The 24,416-nt window shown below is 44.9% G+C and overlaps 1 protein-coding gene across 2 annotated transcripts in view; it reads right to left on the bottom strand.

Moving 5' to 3' along the window:
* Positions 1-24,416, bottom strand: part of CADPS (calcium dependent secretion activator) — a 210,316-nt gene that overhangs the window by 131,634 nt on the left and 54,266 nt on the right. For both annotated transcript variants that reach the window (XM_034066465.1, XM_034066466.1), the window contains exons 4-5: positions 5,017-5,097; positions 751-987 (exon numbers count right to left, since the gene is read on the bottom strand). In XM_034066465.1, coding sequence (XP_033922356.1) covers positions 751-987; positions 5,017-5,097 — 318 coding nt within the window. The remainder of the gene's footprint in view (positions 1-750; positions 988-5,016; positions 5,098-24,416) is intronic.

Here is a 24,416-nt window from a genome sequence, read left to right as displayed (position 1 = left end):
CACTGACAGACAACAACCGTGTCTGTACGGGTGTGCTGATGACTCCGTGGAGTAAATATCTTGCCTAGACCACAAGTATGTCTGCACAGAGCAATTAAGTTGGCTAAAAACAGCTACTGCAGCAACACTGCTTCCAGAACTGAGAGAGCCTCTGTTGGAGGTTACAGCAAGTCCCTGCAGCCCCCTGCCTTCCCCTGGGCTCTTCTCCTGCTCGACAGAGCATGAGTAGAAAGTCAGTGCTCAACACAAAGCAAAGAGCAAGCCAGCAAAGTGCAGTATTTCCATACAAGCTGCAAGCCAATCTGTTGAGTGCATTCAAACCCCAGCAGTTTTGAACAGCTCTCCAAAGAGGAAGCAAGGCTTGCAGGGAAATACAATGACTATTAAATATACTGACCTTTAGGGTGTTGCGTTATTGTACTGGTCTGGGGAACAATGCAGGCTCAGGGTTACTGGGGTACACTCAGTAGCAAGCTGCACGAGGAGGTCAGTTACTGATGCGGATTTCTGAGCTATCTTGATGTACATCAGCAGGCAATGCCAGATGGTTTATCACATGCAGTTTGTTCCAACAAGATGGACACCAGAGAGGACAGAGTATTTGACCATGGGCAAAACTTGTGGTAACTCAGAGAGGAACCATTCCTCATAGAGATCAGAAAGTTATTTCTACTGACCTCTTTCCACCTAAGTCTGAGCTAAGCAGAAGGTGGCTGCTGTGATTTTCACTCCCACAAACTGCACACTTACCTCCAGGGAGAATGACAACACGACATCTGACTTGGAAAGCTGATTCTCGTTTTCTTCCCCCATGTCAATTATTGAGGTGTTGTGACTACGTTTCAGCTTCTGCAGCTTGAAGTCAGAGCCCCCTTTAGACACAGGCATGCTCTCTAGGTTTGCCATCAGGAGGTTGACAGACGACTTCAGCTCCTCAATGTACATGTTTTCCATCTCTTTGGAGACAAACTTCGGAAACTTTCGCTCCTTGAATTTGGAAACAAAAACAACAGAATGAATGGTTGTGACAACCAGCAACTACTTGTTGCACCAGAAGAATCCCCCAGGAGCATCTCCAGAGAGGTTTGTGAGTAGGGAACTCCCACAGACCAGATGACAGATTACAGCTTCCCCTGTGTAATGTAGAAACATTACTGTTAGCATCCCATAGAGTTAATACTTGGTACTTATCCAGCTTTACTGTTTCCTGCATGTACTTGCATTTCTTTGATATTTCTATCTGCAAATGGCCTTCATAATTTATGTATTCACAATCACAAACACTTCAGGCCAGATCTCAGCTGGACTTTATGATTGACAGCAATTTACTAATGATTTGGAGGATGCTGACAGTTAAGGATTTGTTTTCCAGTCTCCCAAATGTGCCAGCTCTTTTTAAAACACTTCTGAGCAGTTGCTCCATTAGTTTTCTAGGTGTGAAAGGACCCCAAGGAGGGAAAATCAGCAGTGTGTGGGAAGGAATGGTAGTCCCAACTAGAAGAAGGTGTAAAACACCGTTTCCACTACTTGCCAGGGCCCTTGTCTATCTCCAGCAGGATACTCTTTTACTGTGAGATCCTCCAGTGCTGCCTGTTGTAAACAGGACATTTAAACATTAAACCCAAAGGTAAAAGAGAGAGCAAAATGTGTGTGCTCAGCTTTGAAATGCTGCCCATGCTCCAGCTCTGATAGGATCACTGGTCTCAGCCCTAAGTCTTCTGAAACCTCTGCTCATACCGTGAATACACTCAGGGTTTGATCATCTCTCAGTGGGTTACAAGAGACTGTACAAGGAGTATGACAGCGAGGCAGCATCTGCAGCCAAGGAGCTTGAGGCTGACGTCAAAGTATCTTAGTGGCAATTCATAATATTGTAAAAAGCAGCTTGTAAGATGCAGGCTGGAGAAGAAAACAAGGTCATGTTTCTTCTAGAAGACTGCCATCAGGCTGCTGAAAAAGTAACCCACTGCACTAGTTTTTGCATCAGTCCTCAATAGCTTACCTGTAACAAACACAGCTCTTGCACCAAGCAGTTAAAATACAGTCCTTTGCTACAATTCCCTCATGTAAATGAGACCTGGCATCAAGATAAATTACCTAATCAGTCTGTTTTATTATCTATGCATTATGTAAGTTGTAAGCCACCCTTTAAGAAAGAAAAAACCCAGAAACAACTGTTTGGAAGATTTTAAGAACTACTGCTAAAGCGGTGATGTTCAAACACTATTGCTTTTTCACCCTGCTGCTATTCATCTTTCCAGGGACTGCAATTTTGGTGCTTCCTCCACAAACTTCTTCAGATATGCAGCAAAGACTGAGACATTTCACCGTGTGCCACCAGCAACTTCTCATACTAAGGCTAAACCCAGCTTGTAAGCGGCACATAACAATTTAACTGGGACCGGGTCTGAAGATGGAAATGCATAGATGCAGGTGTGGTCCCAAGATGCCCATCAGACTGGAGATATTGCTGGGGGAAGAAAAAGACATAATAAAGAGGTGCAAACAACAGCAGGAAAGGGTCATCTCCACATGTACTTGCAGCAGGTGGAGGACCAGAAATGAGGACAAGTGCAGAGAGAAGCAGAGTTAAGAGACTGCAAAGTGGGTCTTGCCCCAGATGGACAATGTTGCTCTGGTGTCAAGGCCCCATTTAGCTGCCTACACATCCTCGTTTTTGCCCTTGAGGCCAGGTGACTGGAGGGGGGTAAGGGGGGAAGCAGAGCACTTGCTACTGCAGAGAAAAACCTCTGCCTTGGCATCACTAAGCTCTCAGCTATAGCGCTGCTCTCATTCAGCTGCTGGAGAAGTACAACATGCAGAGAGACAAGCCTGTCCAGATTCAGCTTTAAAACATCTGCTGGCCTTCAAGCGTGACCCTCAGACTGGCTGGCTCCAGGGCTGGGCTTACCTGCTCTGACAGTCAGGCTCACTGGAGGACCCTACCCAGCGCTGCACCAGCATTGCACTGAGCTGCACTCTCCTGGGCACAGCAGGAGGTAAAAGGACTCAGAGTTGTACCCTGGTGTCCAGATGCAGGAAAGCTGGTGTGCACAGTGACTTGTGCAAGGTCACATGAGAGATGAAACCAGGGCTTGCACTGGTTCTGCACCACTGCAATCCCAGGTTCCATTAGGCTCCACAGCCTTTGGTGCCTCTGAAGTACAAACGTCCTAGTGCAAATTACTTGATTTATCAATGAGGCACCAAGTTGCCTTTATTGTGCAATCTCAGCATGGCCACCTCAGGGCTTCATGAGCTCCTGTGCAGCAAATCTGCATCAAAAGCTGCAAATTGGAGATAAAATTGGAAATGTTCTCCTTTCACTGAGCTGAGTTGTGAACCTGCCCTATGCAGGGAAAACAGCCTTGCCTGGAAAGGAGGATATAGAGACAGATTCAAAAGGTCATTCAGATGCCTCTAAAAGATGGCATACACTGGCTTGAAAGAACAAGGTTTTTTGTAGGCACGTGCTGGCAGGATCTGACATTCTAGAGAGAAGGCCTGCAGCAGTAACTTGAAGGAGATTAAATATCAACACCTGCCAAGCAGATCACAGGTAAATCACTTTTCCTCTAAACCACCCTCCAAGCTGCACAGCCATATATTGAAGGTTCAGTTCTGCACAGGGAAATGTCAGGTTGAGTTGAGTTCTTTGCGCTCACTGTCTCTTACAGGGCCAGCAGCAGCACGGTTTGTTTTCAGCATCCTTGAGGGAGGAATGGAAATGGCACATTCCCGTTTGCAAGGAATAATTCATGGAGCTGCAGCCTCTGCTGGCTGCCACTGAACCATGCATATTGTTGTCCCACATGCCATAAAGAGAAAATGAAACAACAAAACCAGGCAATCTCATTCTGGCACCCAGTGCCTGGCTACCCATCTCAGAACCAGAGTAGCCGTGCTCCACACAGGGGCTTATATTTGCTGCACATAAAAATCACTGTAGGTTTTCTTGACAATGAAATGGCAAAGGGCCAAATGCTGAAGAAAGGAGCTGCAGTTGGGGTGCTGCGCCATCGTTTGGCCACGTGGACCTTGGCCAACTTACTGTTTTTTTCAGTGAAGGGGGGAAAACCAGAACCCACCTCCCCAAAGACACAGCAGCAGTAGCTGTTTAACAGAAGCGTTAGTGAGGCCCTACCAGCATCATTGCTGACGCCTGACCATATAGGAATGTGCTCCACTTTTCATGCCCAGAGATACCAGTGCGGTTGCAAACAGCTCTGGTATGACCTTCCTAATACAAACCCCCAGTCTGGGCACAGCTCAGTGCCAGGACTGCTGCTGCTGAAAAGCAGGTCCTTAGCCTGAGCTGCATCTCTCTGATTAGAGCCCTTTCCTTCTAGAAATGGTTTCCTGATTATCAAGATAGACCTTTCCCAGTGACTTCAGGCCCATTAGGGCTTTATTGGTGACTCAGAGCATCTGATTAGAAGTGAGAATAAAATCTCAGCCATACTGATGTCAACAGGATCCAAGGTTACTTTTCATCTATAGCCCATCAACTGAGGCAGCATCTACCTACAGGCAAGAAAGTGTGGCCCCCAGCAGCCCAGAAAATGGCACAAACACCATTAGGGAAATTTCTGTCTCCTTTCTATATGCCATCACCCACATCGCTGCCTAGCATAGAAGTTTAACAAAGAGGGCTTAGACATGCACTTGCAGATCTAGCTGGAGCACTTCAGGACAGTATCTTCTCCGCTGTTGAGTATTTGTAAGGGATTTTGCAGGAACCTAAAATATCCCAGCTCATCAGGATATTCCAAGAAATGCACACCACATCAGCTTCATCTATGCTTGCTGTTTTGTTCATAGTTAATAACTGTCATTTGTAATCATGATTATAAGATTTTATTATCTGCTCATTTTTAACTGGTGATTACTGGGAAAAGAAACCTATGAAAGAAGGACAAGATCTGGGGGTTGCATCAAACTACTTATGTGCTTCTATATGAAGAGCTTACTGATAAAGAAGACATACTGATGTGGAAGGAAGATGTGTTATTTTACCTTGGCAATTTGCTCTGCCATTTGGAGACGTCCATCTAACTCACGTCTGATCTGTGCTGCTTGCTCATCCGGGTTGTCCAGCTGTATAAAAACAAAAGGCAAATCAAGGTGAAAAATTAATCAATGCAGCACCTTTGCAAACAGCTCAGCTCTTCAGGCTGACCACCTCTATCACATTATCAATGAAGTATAGAATAAAGTGAGCCCCCACAAAGGACGCACACAATGTTCACCATCCCAAGGCACTGGACTCTGTGGTTCAGTGTTCAGCATCTGCCTGGCCCTGGAACGTCTTCTGAAGGTAAAAATGTTGGTTTTGCCAGTTAATCAAACAATTACAGCACACGTGAAAAAGGCACAGTGACTGCTGCAAACTGTTTCCCACTGGTAGGACATAGGGCACGTTTGTTATTTTTTAGTAGGAATACACAGACATAAATTACAGAACAAAAAAAAGCACAAAAGCAAGCCAGCCCCTAAAGAATAGATAGCTGCTGCAATGAGGTGGCAATTTTACAGCTGCTTTCCAGACTCCAACCACCCTTTAGTTTCCTCTGGGGTCATTTTGGCCACAACACAAGGCTAGAAATATGCAGCAGTGAGGTGTTCACAGCACTGCTCCATCCATGAGGCACAAAACCAAGCAAAACCTCATAGTTTTGGTTTACCTCCTCCAGCAAAGGTGACTTCAGGTGGGAGGGCTGACTCCTCCATCCAAATGCCACCTTTGTTTTCAGAGTGCCGGCCCCTTCTGGCTACCAGCAAACGCAATTGCCACAAGCCACCACAGGTCAGCTCTCCCACTGATTGCTACACATAAATGAGTTTTATTTGCTGGCTTGGGGTTGCACTAACCACCTCCGTGGGTTTTATCCTCCTCTGGAGACAAACTGCTTGACAGAAGAAAGGCTTGGCTGGTGCAGTGCAGCCTGGAAAGTTACAGCTATGACAAAAGACTCAATGCTCAGCCTGATGAGCAGTAAGCTTGTGTCAGTGCTCCCTGGATGGACTGAACCATGCTGCTTTCTCACAGAATTCTACTGCATCTCCTCAGCTTTCTGCTGGCTCACCCTGCATCTCCTCTCTCTCATACATCCTCCTGTAGATCTGCACACATGCAGGTGTGTACCTGCGTATTGCTTCACCACTGATGGTTTTCCAGAGAGCCCACATTCAGTACAGCTGAGATTGAGGGAAAGCAGATTTCTGATTAGTTTTTGAAAGTCTCTGTTACTGATTTAATTCAAGCAGGAAAATTACACAGTGTCCTGACCATGACCCAAATTCACTGAAGCTTCAGGGATCTCTGCTATAGCCATCCAGGTTTCATTCACACCACATAGCCTGCTGCCTTCACCTCTATATTCCTGATCCCCAAACCAGCACAGAGCCATGGACCATCAGCACCTTTTGCTCCCATTAATTTCTCCATGAACAAACACATCACACAACCACCCACGTGCAAGCAACTCTCAGAGCTGCTTCATTAAGCATAGGAAATGTACAGCCTCAGATTTCCATTTCTTTATGACTCTGAATGAAGGGGCATTATTTGAATTCCATCTGAGCTACAGTAATTGAGGTTAATCACACACTACCCAAAATAACTCATGTGCTAATTTTGGGATCCAAGGATGCTGCTGTGGAGGAGAGCTGGTTTTGTGGTGTGATAATGAGCCAGCAAACTGCCTCACACTTTCTGCAGATGTTTTCCAGTGATGCTACAGGTCAAAAAACATGTCAAGGAAAGATCTGACTGCAGAAGGTTATCTTTCCTGGGAGGCAACAAACACCCTACAGGCAAGCCTCCTTGGTTGTGGTCGAGTGGGTAAGGGATTGCTTTTCAGAGCTGTGCTTCCCAAGATTCATTAGTGGTGCCAAGCTGTGTAACCTGGTATTTAGAAGAAACAAAACATCTTTCCAGGCTGTATTTTCAATGACTCTGCATGACAGCTCCATGGCAAATCCTGATCTTTGGGAAAGCAATCACAGTCTGTTGTAGTCAACATAACATTTTCTTCTTGTTAGCTACAGAATGGTATTAATGAAGCAGCCCCTGCCTGTGTCTCCTTCTGGCATGTCCATGCAGACCTCTCGTGACTAAGAGCTGCAGATCAACAGCTCAGCCACTTCCTACTCCTGAGCTTGGGAAGGGCTCCTGCTGCCGTCAAAGCCAGCAGAGTACGTTTTACATGGTCATAACACTATATAGGGACATTGAGAGAAATGCCAGGGCCCATAAAATATACTTAGCTCATGATATAAGGCAACGGACAAGAGTAAGGCATGTAAGACCAAACATCCAAATAAGGCAACACAAACTCTAATATCATTAAAACTCAATTTCTTAACTAGAGATACAACTATTTATTTTCTGCCATATGCAAGCCCACTTTAACATTCAAATACATGACAGCCAAGTACATAAATGATTTACAAAGTCAAAGGGAAATTGAATTAGTTTCATTCTGCATTATGACTATGTTATGGGTGTGCTATGAAAAAGAAAAAGCAAAGATGTAAATCATAAAGGTTGCCCCAGTCAGTTAAATGTGAAAAGTATTATAAATTTCAGGATATGATTTGTCAGACATGCTGGGCTTTTCTTCAACAGCACGCCACAAATATATGACGTGGATAATTTGTAATTCTCAACTGCTCATTACCCAGTTGCCTGCTGGTAAATTAGATGTTTTCATACACCTACCGGCATCCAACGTTAGTTCTCTCTGCCTGCCCTGCAGAGATTATCTATTTTGATAGAACAGTTGCTAAAGTAAAAGAATAAAAATAAAGAGAGTGGAGCAGATTCTGAGCAGAACCCAGAATTCATCAGCACCACGGCGCTGAAGGCATTGCTTTAACCCGTGGTGACCATTCAACTGCAAAAAAACACATCTTGCACAAGACAGGGATTTTTACGTATCACCTGATAATAAGGAGCAACTTTAAAGTGAAAGAAGGATTTTTAAAATGTTCATAGGACAGTTTTTAATTGCCAGAAGTAACCTCTTACTTCTATGACTCTGAAACAGATTCACTGCAAAACTTTTCCTTGTGTTATCCCAGAGGGATAGATATCCCCTCTATGCCTGTGAAAAGCAGAAGCAGAGGCAAACAAACCACCTAAGTAAGCCATAATATCTGCAACAAGACACATATGCACCTACCAAATCCACACCTAACCTGTCTGACTGGTGCATCAGAGACCTCCCATGTATCACCCAACCTCAGGCTCACCTCCACTCACCCTGGGAAATGCTGGCATCAGCTCAAGCACATGAACAGTGCTAAGGCAGACATTACATTCCCTTGGTTTTGGAGTCAGTGTTATATATATTTAAAGCTCCAGCTTCAGTTTACCACAGCTTAAAGCCAAACCATCACCAATCCCTGCAGATTTGGAGCCCTGGCTCCAGCTATGATGCTGGGGTGGCACAGGCTGCCCTAATCTTTCCTTCATCATGCCCAAAAGCAGTTTTGCTTAGATTAACATCTCAGACCAGCCCACCTGCCTGGGGACTGAGCAGGGTACATCCCTTGTAACACTGGTCACAGCAAGAGGGCTGAGTCAAGGTTACCTGTCCAGCCTGGGGGCAATACTGGTGGCACAAGTGACCTGCCATATGCAGATGGTTGATAAGAGAAGTGGATCTGCCCATGTCACCAAACACATATTGATGGGGCATGCTCCCAACACAGACAGTGAGTGAAACAGGACGTGGGATCTATAATCACACTCTGAGCACAGCACTGTTGGAAATAATGCTGTTGAAAGCTACAAGGGTTTATAATGAAACAAAATCATTCTAAGCTCCACGGTTTTAGAATGACAGGATGCAATATACAGGTACAACCTTCAATGATCAGCCTGGCATTTACACCATGCACTGCAGACATGACAGGTATGGCTGGTACAACTGTCATCAGCTCCAGCCAGACACCACTGCAACCATTCAACAGCTTAATCCCTCAATGCCAGTCCCTGCTAATGCTGATCCCTGCTTCCTAGCAAAGGAAAAATCCCACTCTGTGAATTATTTTCCTTATGTGGAGGACAAGGATGCAAGCTGTGATCCACTCATGTCCTTCCTGAGCTTGGCTTAGGAATAATTAACACAGCCAAAGACCTGTGTCATGCATGGTTATAGGTGCCAAAAGCCTCAAAGAGAAAGTTTCAAGGCACTCATCCTTTGACATGCTGGGAGTTCTGTAGCTAGGCAATTGGTTGATTAGGTATTTCAAAGCAAACACGTTGCATGTGAAAGCTGAACACGATCACAATATGGGTGACAATTCTGCAGCTTTGATGTAGGCTGTTAGGAGAGATCTTTGCCTCATGAAAGGTGGTTTTGCTTCGTGACACTCAATGAAAGAAAAAACTGAAAAATTCATAAGCCCCCATCAATTAATAATTAACCAGTCCAGGTGTACTCACGACTTGTGGCATCAGCAGCATGGAGTGCGCCAGCCAAAGGAAAACACGTGGCCCCAAAGTGACTCAGTGCATCGACAGAGTGGCACCATGAACCACACAGCTTTCTAGGACACACTCCATGCCACCATCACAGATTGCTCTGTAGCATCCTTTTCCCACCAGCAGTACATATTCCTCTCTCCTAGTGGCACAGGGCAGAGTGAGGGAGGCAGCTCAGTGCTTGAGGCCATGACCTCTGCCCATGTCTCTGAAGCAGCAAGCAGAGGAGGATCTGAATGCTCCCTCCCTTGTTCTCAGGTGAGATGCTGGCCTGCCTTTTAAATGGTGAATGTAAATGATGTTAAGCTACCTCGGCATGGTAAATCATCGACGCCCTGGGCAATGGGTTCATCCTCTGAGCAGCAGACTGCAACCCATGGACCAACCTTGGGATCTGAAGTGGAAGCAAGGAAGAAGAAGCAAGGGCACAGATTTCCCTGTGTCACACACTCCGCATGTCAGCAAAACCGGCAGCATCAGCACAGTCTGACCATGGATTCAGCAATCTCTACTTACGCAGTTCGAGGAGGTTTTTGGAAGAGCCAGAAGGAACCAGCAGGACACATCCTGTCCCCCAGCTCTCTGAATTGCAGTGCTGCAGTAGGCCCATGCACCCCAGGCAGACCACTCTCCTAGTGCCTCTGCACGACAGGGATGCCCAAAGTTACCTCTCTCCTCTGGTCAAACTTCCTCAACCAGTCTTGCAGGCTCAGAGTCACACAGAATATTTCTATCACAATGTGAAATTCCCCATAATTCAAGGAATTACAGTCTGCACCTATTACTTCACCAGACTTTCCCTTCCCACTCCCATCGGCCCCAGCTTCTTACACAGCCCCGAGGCTCCAGCACAAAGGTGACAAATCCCCTCTCCTGAAGAAGAGCTCACACCATTTTGCTTCTGCGTAGCTAAAATCAGCCCTGCTGCAGGAACTGTCACTTCCAGCTGCAGCAGCCAGGGAGTTTGGGGGTGATTTAAAACAGCAGAAAGGACATGGATAATTCAGAAAGGGTTGATGCTTCCCTCTCTAAGGGAAAACTTACTTGATGGTTCACAAACTTCAGGGTCACGTTAGACTCGGTGGTGAGAATATTCCCTGGATGTCGAGCAGCCCCTCCTCACCCAAGTGCTGAATCTTACAACACTGTAATAAATGTCTGTGCTTCACCAGGCACATGGACTGTGCAGATTCTTGCCTACCACACCACCAGCAGATGCTGGGACCCTGTCTGCTTCACCAGACAAGGTCAAGAGATCCATCCTTGAACTAACTCCCGTCTAAACACTGCCTTTTCGATAGCTGTTTATCCCACAAACTGGGCTGATTCCCAACATGTATCAGGAGAGCACTGGTGCCATGTGCAGGAAGAGGTTTCTCATACCTTCCTTGCTGTTGGCAGCAGCACCTATGGGTACCTGCTGCCCATCTGCAGAGCACTGGTGAATCAATCAGCGTGTGCCATTGCTGTGACAAGGGCAGAAGATGCTCAGCACAGAACCTGTGTAGGAAAAGTGGACAAACCCCTGTGCTATATCCATTACAGACGCCTACCACCATGCCCCCGAAACAGCTTTGCCAGGCTGCAGGGCTGAGGAAAGCTGAGACAAGCAAACTCAGCACACAGCTTTCCAGCAGGTTGTGCAGAGATGCCTCCAGATTTATGTGTAAAGATAAATCAAAGTAAATGAAAAAACAGAGTCAGCAAAGCAGGGAGGGGAAGAAAGAGCTGCATGCCTTTGCAAATGTTTTGCAAGCTGTTAAGGAAAGGGATGGCAGAGCACTTCCACTCACAAGGCATGTCCCTTCCATCTGTGGCCAGAGAACTTCTGAACCCCACAAATCCCTCTGTAAGATCATCTGTGCGAGGTGTACAACACTGAAAGGACTTAAAAACTAAGCTGTCCAGAGGCTTTGACCTCTGAACATGCCTTAATACCCTCTTCTTATGGCATTGCATAAGTATGCTTGAAGGCATGTGGGCAGCATACGCTGAGCTATGGCACCCCAGAAGAAACTGGTTGATGCAGCTCACAGTAGATCACTACTTTATAAGCTGTAAGGAAATGCAAGCAAGCTAAATGTGCTGAATTTCACATCAGTTAGCAGAATCACCTGTATTTTGTACACATGACAAAAACTACTCTTCAGTTCCAAGTAATTTTTACAGTTAGAATTAGCTCATCCGAATCATCATGGAAGAAAGATCTTCCTATCCACAAATCCTCATCTTTTGATTAAGAGCTTAATGGCAGATACATTTGTCATGTAATCAAAAATGGGCTTTGGCTTTTGGAGCTAAAGCAACTTGCATAAGGTGCAGCAAGGCTGCAGTATCTTGACACTCAGCAGGATTAGAGGAGATGGAATAAGACGTGGAAACGTCTCCAATGGTGTCTATGCAATGGCCAAGGCTGGGGCAAGACTCTCACTTATGAAGTCATGTAGTCAAGTTTCCCCCTCCATGCTGAAATGTGCTTGGGGTCAGCATCTCAGTTCTTGTCAATTCAAGCAGGGAATTTAGACTTTCTTTGTTTTCTCAATGTTACATGGAGTGATTTTTGACTGACGTCTATGGATGTGGCACCTGAAAGCCTTCCACATCACAAGGAAGCAGCTCCTGATGGGCTTCACACGGCATATTTACACATTTCAAGTCTAGATGTCTACAGGCTGATGCTTGGCAAAGGTGGCACATTTGAGCATGAGAATATGTCCTGAGACAAATGCCACTCGTGCAGGGAGAAGTCATTTTGAACCAGAGGTGTTAGGCTCCCAGGCCACAATGTGCAGTGCTTCCTGAAGATGTCTTTGTGTAGCTTGCTCCCTGGCTGAGGGACCTTCACTCCCTGCTCTGACAACAGGTCGAGGATCAGGCCTGAGCAGTGAATGTAAAATTCCCTAGTTGGCCTCTCTGTTGATGCAAAAGCAGATCTCCTTCAGGAGCTGGGATGAGGTGGTAAAAGAGATACTCAAGCTCCCCTGCTGCAACCCACACCATGCTTGGTAGGGATGATGATACAGGTGAACACGCAGATAACAGAAGCTATTGATCATCATTCACATGATGATCACTTTATACATTAAAAACAGATAACCAAATTGAAAGAAAAAACATATTCAGAAAGAAACTTGCCTGCCACAGAGATGTAGCTCAAAACTGGGCAGCTGTTCTCCAAAATAAATACTCATGGTATGCTGGTGCATGTTTTGGAATTTGAAATGCAACACTGGCTCTTCCAGTACCATGCTGATAGCCGTTGTTGTGTAGAAGCTTTGAGCAAAGAACCGGAAAAACAGACTGTAGCCATGAAGAGCAAGGCTTTAGTTCCCCTTTATGCCAAACATCTGGGCATCAGCAGAAAAGGAGGAGAGGGAATGTAGAGGGCAGAGTCCACTTTTTCATGGACTAAGATAGCAAAATTGCAGTGCTGCCCGTTACAGTACATTTTGGTATTCATGAAGTTTAGATTTATCACAGCCAGGAGCCTGAAGAGACTGCTCTCCTGGATGGGCTGATGTTTTTCACATTACCTTGATGCAGCAAACTAGTCTCATGAGGTCAGGGAGAAAGCAGTTTGTAGAATTAAGCCTCCAGGCAGCAAATCCCCAGCATGCCAAGAGATTGCTATGTGTCCTCAATGGACAGCATCCTAAGGGAGCTGAAGTTGCTACTCCCATGACTACGACCATGCTCTTCCAGTAATCTCTGTATACACTGCCATCAGACCCCCTTCTTACAGCAATAAAGAACTGGAAGGGAACTGATCTCCATCGCAGACCTGGCTATTTTCAATCCATCTGGGTTGCACCTATCATGAATTGGTATAAATTTATCAAAATCCAGAGCAGAAACATCACATCTGAAGTCCCTTTGGTCAATACGTAACAACAATTATTAATGACTAGTAAGTAAACATTATGATCCTAACTTACTATATGATGTTAATCAAAAGGTCAATTCTTCACCTTAAAGCAGTGCCTTGACAGTTGTGCTCTGAGTCACTCAAAGGTTTCAGGGGGAATTTCCTGGTTTTAAATAGAAGCAATACCCTCAGCCATACCAATCCTATCTAATTTATCACTGCATTTCAGAAAAGCCACTTCTTTGTAAACAACTAACATTTAACAACATGAAAAAAAACTGCAAAGAGTAGGGATTGAAATCCTAGCTCCACTAACTGGGAATATCCACCACCTCTTCTACTGTCTGAGCCCCTCCAACAAGACCTATTCTGCCCCTGAAGAACCAGTGGCACAAAACAAATATACGGCAGCACTGAGAAGGGCCACGTGAAGCCACAAGCTGTTGTGTGGGACTTAACCCTGAACAACACCCTTGCAAGATGCTCTGGCATCTGTGCTAAGATCACGGATATGAGAAGAACTGGACAGAGAAAAGCAGTGAGACATATAGCTATGAAGAAACAAACACGGAGTAAAAATGGGAAGCTTCTAAAAGCAGTCAGTGCACTGGGTGAGAGGAGTAGTTCAGTATAAGGGGAGATCTCAGCAGATGGGGCAAGTCCTGCTGTGGGGTACATCATCCTCATCACCTTACTGGTAAAGATGGTGAGTCTAGCAATCCATCTATGCAATACGAAAATGCTGCTATGTATCCATATTAAACGTAAGATAAATAATTTACATGTACAGATGCCATAACAACTACAGAAGATGCTTCAGCCTGGAAGCAGCGGCTCCTGCAGCATGGCAGGACACCCCACCTTCCTTGGCACAACAGCCTGAGGTGCACAGCACTGCTGCTCCAGGCCTGCACTAGCTTTACTCTAACCAGTAAAAAGACAGACTGTGTGTTGTGTTATCCCATCCTGAATCTAGACTTGGTGTGTGCCTGACCCTGATACCCTTCAATCATCTGAGTGAGCTGTGCCAATGCTCACCAGCTCCAGCTAGACCTGCCATAGTCACCCAGCGCGAAGCAGCAAAGGCATGGCCTGGGGCTGTAGGTGCCTCCTGAAGGCGGTGCTCCCTGGGTGATACACCCCAAAAGCAATCATCCATCAAGTTCCAGATGGTGCTTTGTGCTTCTCTCTTTTTCTGCCATTGGAGGCTACTGCCACAGACTGGCACCTCACCCGTTTTTAAGCACTGATGAATTTGTGTGGAGGCAAGGCTTCCAGGCAGCTCGGCACAATAGCTTTATAGAGGATGTGGTTGAGGACCTGTCCTCGGAGCAGCCAGGAAAGATGCTGTACCTCCCTGCCCTGGGGACCCTTGCTCAGTGCATCCCTGAACTAAGAGCTGCCGCTGACAGCCAGGCAGACACAAAGTTGAGGTGTTTGGTCTTTTACCCTTCACTACACAAACCCTGCAGGAGGCCCACCAGGACAAATATCTGCTAAGCATGGACTGCCTGGGCAGTGGGCATGCCCATAAAAGAACAAGGATGGCCTTTAGGAGTCCTGAGGCTCAAAGTATCTGAAAACAGTCCAACTTAAAATTCCTCCTAGGCTAAAACCTTCCACATCTCATCTCAATGTCCAGAGCAGGCTCCAGGAGCCCAACAATAATGAGAACATGTAGCATCAAGAGTGTTGGGTCTTTACACTGTTGGAATGTGAACAATAAACATTTTTTTTCCTTCTTGTTGGGAAGCCAAATGAATCCTAATGCTTTTCCCAGCCATAACAGACAGACTGCACTGGCTACAGACCTCGATTCCTGATACATCAGCTGTAATGGCAATTGCCTTTAGATAAGTGATTACTGAGGCTTTGGGGGCTCCCACCAGACCCGGTGCTGATCAGTGAGAACAATTAGTTTTTTTCCAGGATGTGTATCACACCTAATAGAAAACATTAACTCATGTTACAAATATTTATAAAAAGTCAGGCATAATTAAGCAATTTGCAATTTAAAATTAACAATCTAAAAATTCAGCCATGTAGACAGACAGCGTTAAATATAACTGCTGTTAATGCGGGCTGATTTAAACAGAGGTAATACAGCAGCGACAGGAAAAGGCAGTCAATCACATTCTCTGCCATTAACATCCTTCTCCATGTGGAATATTACTACACACAGCTTTCAAACTGCTCTGCTGTGCTGGTGAGTGCAGAAGAGCCGTTTGCCTGCAGCCTGCTCTGTCCAGAGGGAGGGATGCGATGTCTGTCTAATGGTGAATGGAGTCAGTTTGCTCTTGAGCATTTTGAACCACTGCCTGCAGCCCCACACAGCTCTTTGCAGACACCGTGTGTGACATGAACCCCAACATTTTGTGTATGGGGGTCCCAAGAGTCCAGTGCTGCCCTAAGGGTCTTGCACTGTGTTCATGAAAGCACCACTAGCTTTCCCCCAGCTCCCCTTCCAGGCTTCACCTGCTGCCTCTTAATTATCTTTCTCTAGAGCTCAGTATGGATGGAGCCTCCAGCCAAAGCTTTTCCATCCCCATAGGGTGGAGAGCTGGTTTTCACACTGTTTTACTAATTATTATTTGTATTTAAAGCCAAATAAAGCACTAGTTGCTCAAAACCTTCATCCCAACCCAGGCTGGACTACCTCGGCTTTGGGACATGCCAGGATGCAACACAGCTGGAGAAAAGGGAGAAGCACCCACCATCTGTGAAGCCTGGAGAGCAGGCAAGGGCAGGGCTGGAATGCCAAGGATATGGCACAGCAGAGCTCCATTAATAAAAGAGGACCAATTCAGGGATGGGACATGGGCTGGGTGGTGTGTCAGACCACACTGTAGCTGTATGGTAATTATTCCAGACAGCTCCTCTCTGCAAGGAGCACTCTCATCTCCTGCTTTTTGGGGAAATGTGGTTTCAAACTACGTTCAGCAAAGCATGACCTCTTTCCTTTGAAACTGTTACCAGGGCAGGAGGCTTTTGCTTATGGAGTTAAGGAAAATATATTGGATACTCTGACAGTACGGCATTACAGTCTCTGCTATTGTCAAGGTCTCCTGGGGCTTTCTGAACATCAGTGCACTGCAAAAAATAAAGTGATAATCTGCTCTCTGATCCCATTTCTCCTGTATTCTACCCTCAGTCTTCTCCCTAAGCTTCTACTGAGGGCAACACACTTCATACGCAGAAAGGACATACAGAGAGTAGTGCACAATACACAGCTGTAATCCAGATGTTAGCCAGAGTGCAACTGTGATGGCAGGCCTGCAGCATCAGTACCTGCCTATCCCAGAGAGCAGCTGAGCTTCATTTCAGAAATGAAAAAAAACTTCAATGAAGAGATTAAAGAGAAAAGCAATGCTTGAAGCATTCGCACGGGATTTAGAGGTTTTTGCATTCTGCTCTGTAAGCAGGTCAAAATTGTGTTGCTAGAGCCACCCTTTTTCTTCAGATGAAGGTACCATCAGACCCTACCAGCTGTAAAACCAAAGGAATATACACATATGGAACCCATACATTCAATTCTTCCCCTCTATTTCTTATTAATTAAATAAACCCAGGGAAATCAAGGGAGGGAAAGCAGTGCTTAAGGCACTGGAAAAAATAATGCATGTGTGCAACCACCAACAGGGTCAGCTTGCTGCCAAGAAGATCTTAAGGTCCTTTCCAACCCTAACTATTCTATGATTCTATGATACTATGATTCTAAGAGCAGCATTTCCTTCTGCATTTCTCTCTCCCTTCAGCTGGAGTCATCAGGAAAAACAAGAAAAAGCAGCCTCTGATGGGACAGATGGCCCAAATACTGCAAGTTGTTAAGGAAGGTGGAGGACAGTAACAGAACTCTTGCTGGCACAGCTGTGAAATGCTCTGATACCTGACCTGCTGCTTCACAGATGCAAAGGAATCAACTGAGGATCATGCTGTGACCTTGCATGAAAGTTGAGGGAATAACTTAGTAATTTCGTTTACAGGCTGAGCAAAGTCCACAGCAGATCCCACCCCTCAGAAAGCATTAATTTCCACAGTTCTTACTACATTTTCTGCAATCTAAAACTCCTAAGCTGTTCTGTTTCTAAAATGGTCAGATCCATCTCAAATCCATCCTCTCACTCTTTTTTGGGGGGGATTTCAAGTGGGGGGTAAAATATTCTTGAACAACTTTACCAGTTCCTTAAAAATCTGAAGGATGTTTAATTCCTCCCAAATCTGCCTACATGACAAAGCACGTGCAGGCTCACTCCACAGGATGCACTTGCTGAAACCCAAGAGATGCAGGATAGCCTCTTCCATATTCCACCAGGAGAAACCCAGCAACTCTCCTGTCTTCTCCAGAGCCATTTTCACACCTGGCTGAACACCTCCAAGCTGTGCCAGACGTGTGCTTCTGTCATAGGTAAAATGAATAGAGAGAAAGCAGCCAACTACAAGATGCTGCCTCATGCAAGGAGACCAGCTGAAGAAGGAACAAGTACCTAAGCCTGGGGAGGTGAAAATGGGCAAAGTAGAAAATCCTTCTCTTTAAGTTGATTTATTTCCCCTCTCCAGCTAAACCTGTTTGCCCAGCAGGCAAGGACAACAGTTGGTGCTGAAGCAGAGGCACCAGAGGCAATGCCCACTTGCAGTCCTGGGCTGCATTACCATTGCTCATTGCCATCACTGGCAGGACAAAGAGAAACCTGGCACAAACCTGTCACCACTCCTTGTGAACCGTCTCCTTTGCAGGTGCCCTCCAAAATCAGTGCAGGGGACACATCATGCAGTAGCTGTGGCATGGCTGGCACTGAAATGAAGGTAATCCCATCCCTACCCCGATCATCACGCAGAGTTACTCAGGTTTATGCTGCTGGCAGCTTTCTTAACAGCACAAAGACACACACTAAAAATATTTGCCATTTGGACTAGATTTCATGTTTAAAAATGTATAACAAAAAATTACTTGCACAGCACAAACCTTATAGCTTCTGCTTCTGAGCAGATGGGAATTTGTAATAAACTTCATCTGACAAAGCAGTGTCCCTTCATCTGCCATCACCTCATCTGCACTGCCATGTGGCATCCATGTATCCCAGTTCCGCTTCCTAACCCAGGTATTTCCGTAGCAAAGGCTTTTGGCTGCAGGTGACCAGGGAGCAGCTCCAATCTGCCTGGCTGCAGGGCTCCTCTTTGGAGCCTACCCCAAAATTCCTGAAGACTATAATGAAATAACCAGCCTAAACAAAGTTCGGTTAAACAACTGAACTACTTTGATTTGATATTCAGCAATGACACTAATACTTTCATAGTGTCCAAAATCTGCCCTGCCACGTGAGACTGATGGGCTCCCAACCCAAAATGAACCACTAGCTCCTTCTCGTGCAATCTCTTGTATATCCCTAGTAAAATTAATTCCGCCTACAGTCGCTATGTTAAGGCTGTACCCTCCATTAAAACTCAGACTTCTCCAATAGAAAAATATCCAGTGTATCCTTTGGGAGAGAGAAAGGCTGTCACAACCTTTGCCCAGCTCTTCCAGACTATCACAAGCACAGGCAACAGCGCCTGCTTTGATCCCGCAGTTTAACTGCACCTGTACATGCCTGGTTAAAGATCACTCTAATACTTTTGCAAACAGACCATTTCCCCAGGTGAGCCAAACTATTAGTTCTTCCATGTGACTCCCAAGACCTTCCCAACACAGACCCAAGATCTGGATGTAGCAGTTTTTCTGCAGCCCTATAGAAGCTATTCCCCAATGATTCCTGAGGTTTTCCAGTAGAGAGGATAAACAAAGGAGCTGAGCATCCTCTAAGATTTGCTGTAAGTTACCCTGGAGGATCCAGGTTTGCATCCTGAGAAGAGATGGGGTACCAAAGTTGTTTCAGATGCTGGAAAGCAGAGTACACAAACTGCTGTAGCAAAGGAGAGGCAGCCAGGAGGGTTTCACAAGACATGCCAAGGCAGCTGGAAAAGCTCTCCACAGAAATCAGCGCCATCAGAGCAGAGGGATGGATTTTGCTCCACCTTAAGGCAGGAATCATTACAGCCTGATAGAGTTTTGCAGCAGGCAGGTACTGTCATATCTGAAAGGCAATGCTCCTGTTTCATGCTGAACTCTGTTCTGCTTGGTGACTTCTTCTGAGCCCAACCTTTCCTGTTATTTGCTGTCAGCTGCTGTACCAGCACTTCCTTTCTGCAGGGTCCATGCTGGCACAGGCCTATTCACATCAGTTTGTCCCCATTGATTTTCAGTTACATCTGATTTAATGCTATCAATGGGCATTTACTCCTTTTCCAGCAGGACTTTGACCCATTTTTCTTTTGCCCTCCTCACCAGCACCCCTCACTAACAGCATCTACACAGCATAACTTTAATTATTGATGATTCTTATGAACTGTCTCTCTTTGAATAGGAGTGATTTACTTTTGATTGATATCCAGTAATTTCATGCAACAGTGGAGAGAGATTCCGTTCTGCTGTGGCATGCTGGCATGGCATGAAGCCTCAGGGGAACAGATGTCCTTGCTCTCCTACCCTTGTGCCCTGTGCTGCCCTTCCGTAAATCATCTTGTGCATCTATCACTGCCCTGATTGCAGATGACACGAAATTTAGGGCACTGCAACACCAGCTCTCCCAGATACCAGGATGAGCTACTGACATCATGGTGCTTTGTGTGACACCGATAACCACTGACTGTGCCTAAACAAAATGTACTTTGATTGTCATCATCCAGAAAATCACTTTTATGAAGCAGACCAGCTCTTCCAAGATCACTAACAATGATGCTTAGATCAAGCCCATACTCTGCCGCTACAAGACTAGTGTTTCTGCCAGTACGTTTAGAATAGAAATAGGTTTATTTGTTCTGTTTGTTCATCGATGCTACCTATGTTCTTAGCCATACAATACGCGAAACTGCAACTGGCATTACAATAGGAAAATTTAATGATACCAATTATCTTCTTGAACATATGTTTGGCTATTTTCATCCACAGAAATAAGACTTCTACTGACTGCCACATACCCTCAGCTGTTTTGCAGTCTCCATACATACAGGCAGGAACAGATTGACCAAGCAATGACCCTGAATAATTGCCTATGTTAACTGGTGATAAAGAAGATCAGGAGTACATGGCAGGTGAAAGAAACACATGGGAAAGGAGAAGAATCAGCTTCTGCACTGCCCAGGGACAACAGCAGCACAACATTTAGTCAAACCATTAGCAAAACCAGTGTCCAGTTTTCTCCTCATGCTTTGCGAATGACCACACTGTCAGTGAGGACCTAGCTGTCAGAGGAAGGCTGGTGTAACAAGCTCAAAAAAAACCATTGTGAATACTGCTGATGCTCATGGGAAAGGCAGAGTTTGAAACAGACCCTTTCCCAAATACTGCTCCTGAATACTCATGTGTGGTTACCATCATTTTTATTATGCATCTTTGACATCACATAATCCAGTATTCAGGGTGCATTGCTCTTCTATTAATCTAACCTGTATTATTCTTTCTAACTCTGTTCCCCCAGCAGATCCAAGCCGTGATGCTCTTGTCTGACCTGACAGTCATTCTCCTCCACAAAGTTATTTTGGAATCATTGACAGTGGCAGCCACAGCTCCTTCAGCTAATTTACATTCAATTGCTACTTCACCATCTGAGCACAACTGTTCCCAGCCAAAAATCTATTGGTAAGGAGAAAAAGGGCAAGTAAAGGGAAAATCCAAAATGAGAAAGGTAAATGAAGAACCAAGTTAGAAGGTGACTGAAAATAGCTACTTGATATTTTACATTTTTGAGAATTGATATGCACAGGGAAGGAAGATGCAGAATGAGACCTCAAGCCACAAGGAGATAGCAAGTACAATGATGAGGAACTGTTGCTGATATTACAACCCTGAATCAGAAATAATAAGCATTGGGTTTTAATATGAGTTTAAAACATGAAGTGCTGCATTTGGCAAATGATATTCTCATCAAATGTAACAGACATCACCCGAATTAATGAAATTATTGTGTCAATAGTTTCTCCATGAAACCACATCTCAGTTTTGCAGCTATTTTATCATTCCTGGTCTCAGCTCTGCACCCAAGCATGCAAAACTCCTGGTAATGGCAGCCAAACACATGCCTGCAGCTCATTTCACCAGTGTTGTACAACATGAGCTCGCCAGCAACCTGGCAGAAATACCAGCAGGATAAATGACTGGTGTCGAGAACAAATAAGAGACCACTTAATTACTCTACTATTTGATTTTTACAATTTAAACTACCCAAAAAGCTTTCTCACTGTCATCTCTGTGCCTAGCTGGGTCACAAAAGCAGCTAGTTACATGTAGCAAAACCCTCCACATAAGTGAAAGCTTATGGTCCTCAACTTGGAAACAAGGGAACTCTTCATTGATGCTTGTTCTGTGAAGGAATAGCCAAGGAGTAAAGCCTTAGACTGAGTGCCAGCACTCAGGGCTCACATACAACTCTTCTCCCTCCCCTGCCATACTTATCAACGTTTAACACCTACAGATCCCAACTTTACAGCCCCTACAACAAAACACACATGCCACTGACGTCTGACTTCCGAGCTGGCTGCTCAAAAGGTGTATGCCTCTCTCCTTCACCTTCTAAGTCCTCCCATGTTACATGGGGAACTTCAGCTCAATATCGCCTTTAAACTCGAAATGCTCTTTGGAAGGAATGGCTGTTATGCCACCATAATCTTTGTTAAATAGGAGACGCAATCATTTTCCTCTCTTTCGTTGCAATGACGTTTCTACAAAGACCACACACTGAACGACAAAGAATACTGTGCCATCACTTCTCCATCTTCTTACTGTCCTCTATTTCAGAGACAAAAGAACAGGACCAAAGGCGACAACATGCACAGATCACTCCCGCTAGGAAACATCACTGCCACCCTGCATTGTGAAACCAAGTCTGTGTGCTGGAGATTAGCACAGGTTTTATATGACTTCAAGCTACTATAGCTGCCTTTTAAATACATGAGAGGATGTATTTGAAGCTATCTTGCATGTAATTCCCTATTGAACTTGCACTCTAATTTCTCAAAAACCGTAAATAGAATCAGATGTTCCACAAAAACCACAGTATATTGACCACAAAAACTCAATACTGAAACAGAAGTAAGGAACAGCTTATATAAGCTGCATTTCTTGTAGTTTGGGATACTGAGATTGAGCCTTTGAAATGATTGAAATCTAGTTTGTTGATCATTTCCCAGTTTATCGTCAACTCAGTGGGAACAAATACATGCCTACTTTGATATCATTTTGAAGAAAGCTCTTGGCATCTCATTTCTCCTAAGAAATATATGTGTTCTCTTTTTATTTTGGTACTCTTTTAGATACAAACTGGAAGACTAACCCAGCTGTATTTTATATTCATGCAGTATTTTCTATGGCCTGATGCATCTGACTCCCAAAGTTTCTCCCAAACTAAAAATGACACTGTCTATCACATCCCAAGCTGTGGCATGAAGCATTTGTCAAGTAACACAGCAACACCGGTAGTCTGACAAATGAAATACAGGGAGTGGAGGAGAGGACTGATGAATAACACATCTTTTTATTGAAATAATTCTCTTTTCTGGAATACTGAATGGAATATGGGAAAACCACATCTTTCAGAAATAACATTAGAGAAAACTCAGTAAAATATTAATACAGAACCTTCAAAATATTCACTTAGTGGATGACGCATGTCACAAGAACGAGCTCTATATTTTAGACTATAAAAAGAAAACTGAAAGAGTAGTGTGCAACATTAGGGTAGCACAGCTCAGTGAAAACCAGGCTCTCCAATAAGACATTGCTGGTTGAAATGAAGAGCCTGGAGCTCCAGCACAAGCCTGCAGCATGATCACGTATAACCCCTGTATGTGCAATTATCTTTCTATTTCACTCATGAGATTGGCATTGAATGTTCCTCTGGAAAGCAACAGGATTTCAGGGATAAAATACATGATTGAGGGTTGATGTGCTGCAAAGCACTGAGGTTTTCATGTGGAATTCAAATTGCATTTAAAGACCTACACACAAAATGAAATTCTAGTGGCTGCATTGTATTTCCAGTTAAAAGGAAGAGAAAGAGAGGCATTAACATAGTGCAGGGTCATGCACCAGTTATGTCTTATTAAGTATTCCAGCCTTCCTTAAGATAAGCATCACATATGGGTTCTTTTGCAGCTAGCAGTTCCTTGCTTAAAGGGAGAGAGAGTTCTGGATAACACCCTTTCTGTCTCCCATGGCCTCCTGGGCTGATTGACAGGAACATGTACTGCAGGGAACAAATGCTGCTCAAAGGGAAAAACAAGATTGCTTTCTCCAAAGGGGGCCAGTGGGGTCATTTCTTTGTCGTGTGTTCTGCTCCCTGTCTCTGGCTGAAGGAAAGACAAAGAGGAGGAGTGACATTTTCCTTTCCTAATGAAGCACAGGACACACTGCAGAACTCCTTTTTACATACGGCTGCTTGCGCTGAATTCAAAGTTAGGGAAGCAAGAAAGATTGCTTGAGATCATGGCATTTTGAGAGTTGAATCCCATCTCTGGGAATCGGATTGCATGGAAGTCCAACTCAGGATCCACACTCCAACACATTTCAGCTACATTTTAGGTTGGGTTTTTTTTTTGAGATTAGCAATAAACATCTGATTTTATGTATCACCTTTGGCTACTACTCCACTGTGATGGACAAGATCTGGCTTGGCTTCTCCTTGGGCAGACCCACCAAGTGATTTGAGACTGGGCCACGCTGCACAGGGACAACATGCCCCATAAGATCATTGGGTTTTTCAGCACAAAGTGGTTTCCCTGAATTCATCAGCTTCTCTCAGCAGTCTCCTCTCTGCCAATACAAAGGTAACAGCCATGGGGTTTCAATTTTGTGCCATCCCAGATCTCCTCTCCACTGAGAGGTTTCAAGCTATATTTCCTGAATGTTGTCACATTTAGTGATGCTCAAGAACTCTTTCTATTTCTCTTCTTGCAAAACCTTCCTCTCTGCTTTAGTATTTCTGCCTGCACAGCTGTGCCAGGAATGGCCCATGTTCCTGGTCCTGC

The sequence above is a fragment of the Melopsittacus undulatus genome, chromosome 9 (genome assembly GCF_012275295.1).
Source record: "Melopsittacus undulatus isolate bMelUnd1 chromosome 9, bMelUnd1.mat.Z, whole genome shotgun sequence".
NCBI classification, from domain to species: Eukaryota; Metazoa; Chordata; class Aves; order Psittaciformes; family Psittaculidae; genus Melopsittacus; species Melopsittacus undulatus.
This window is presented reverse-complemented; position numbering and strand designations above follow the sequence as displayed.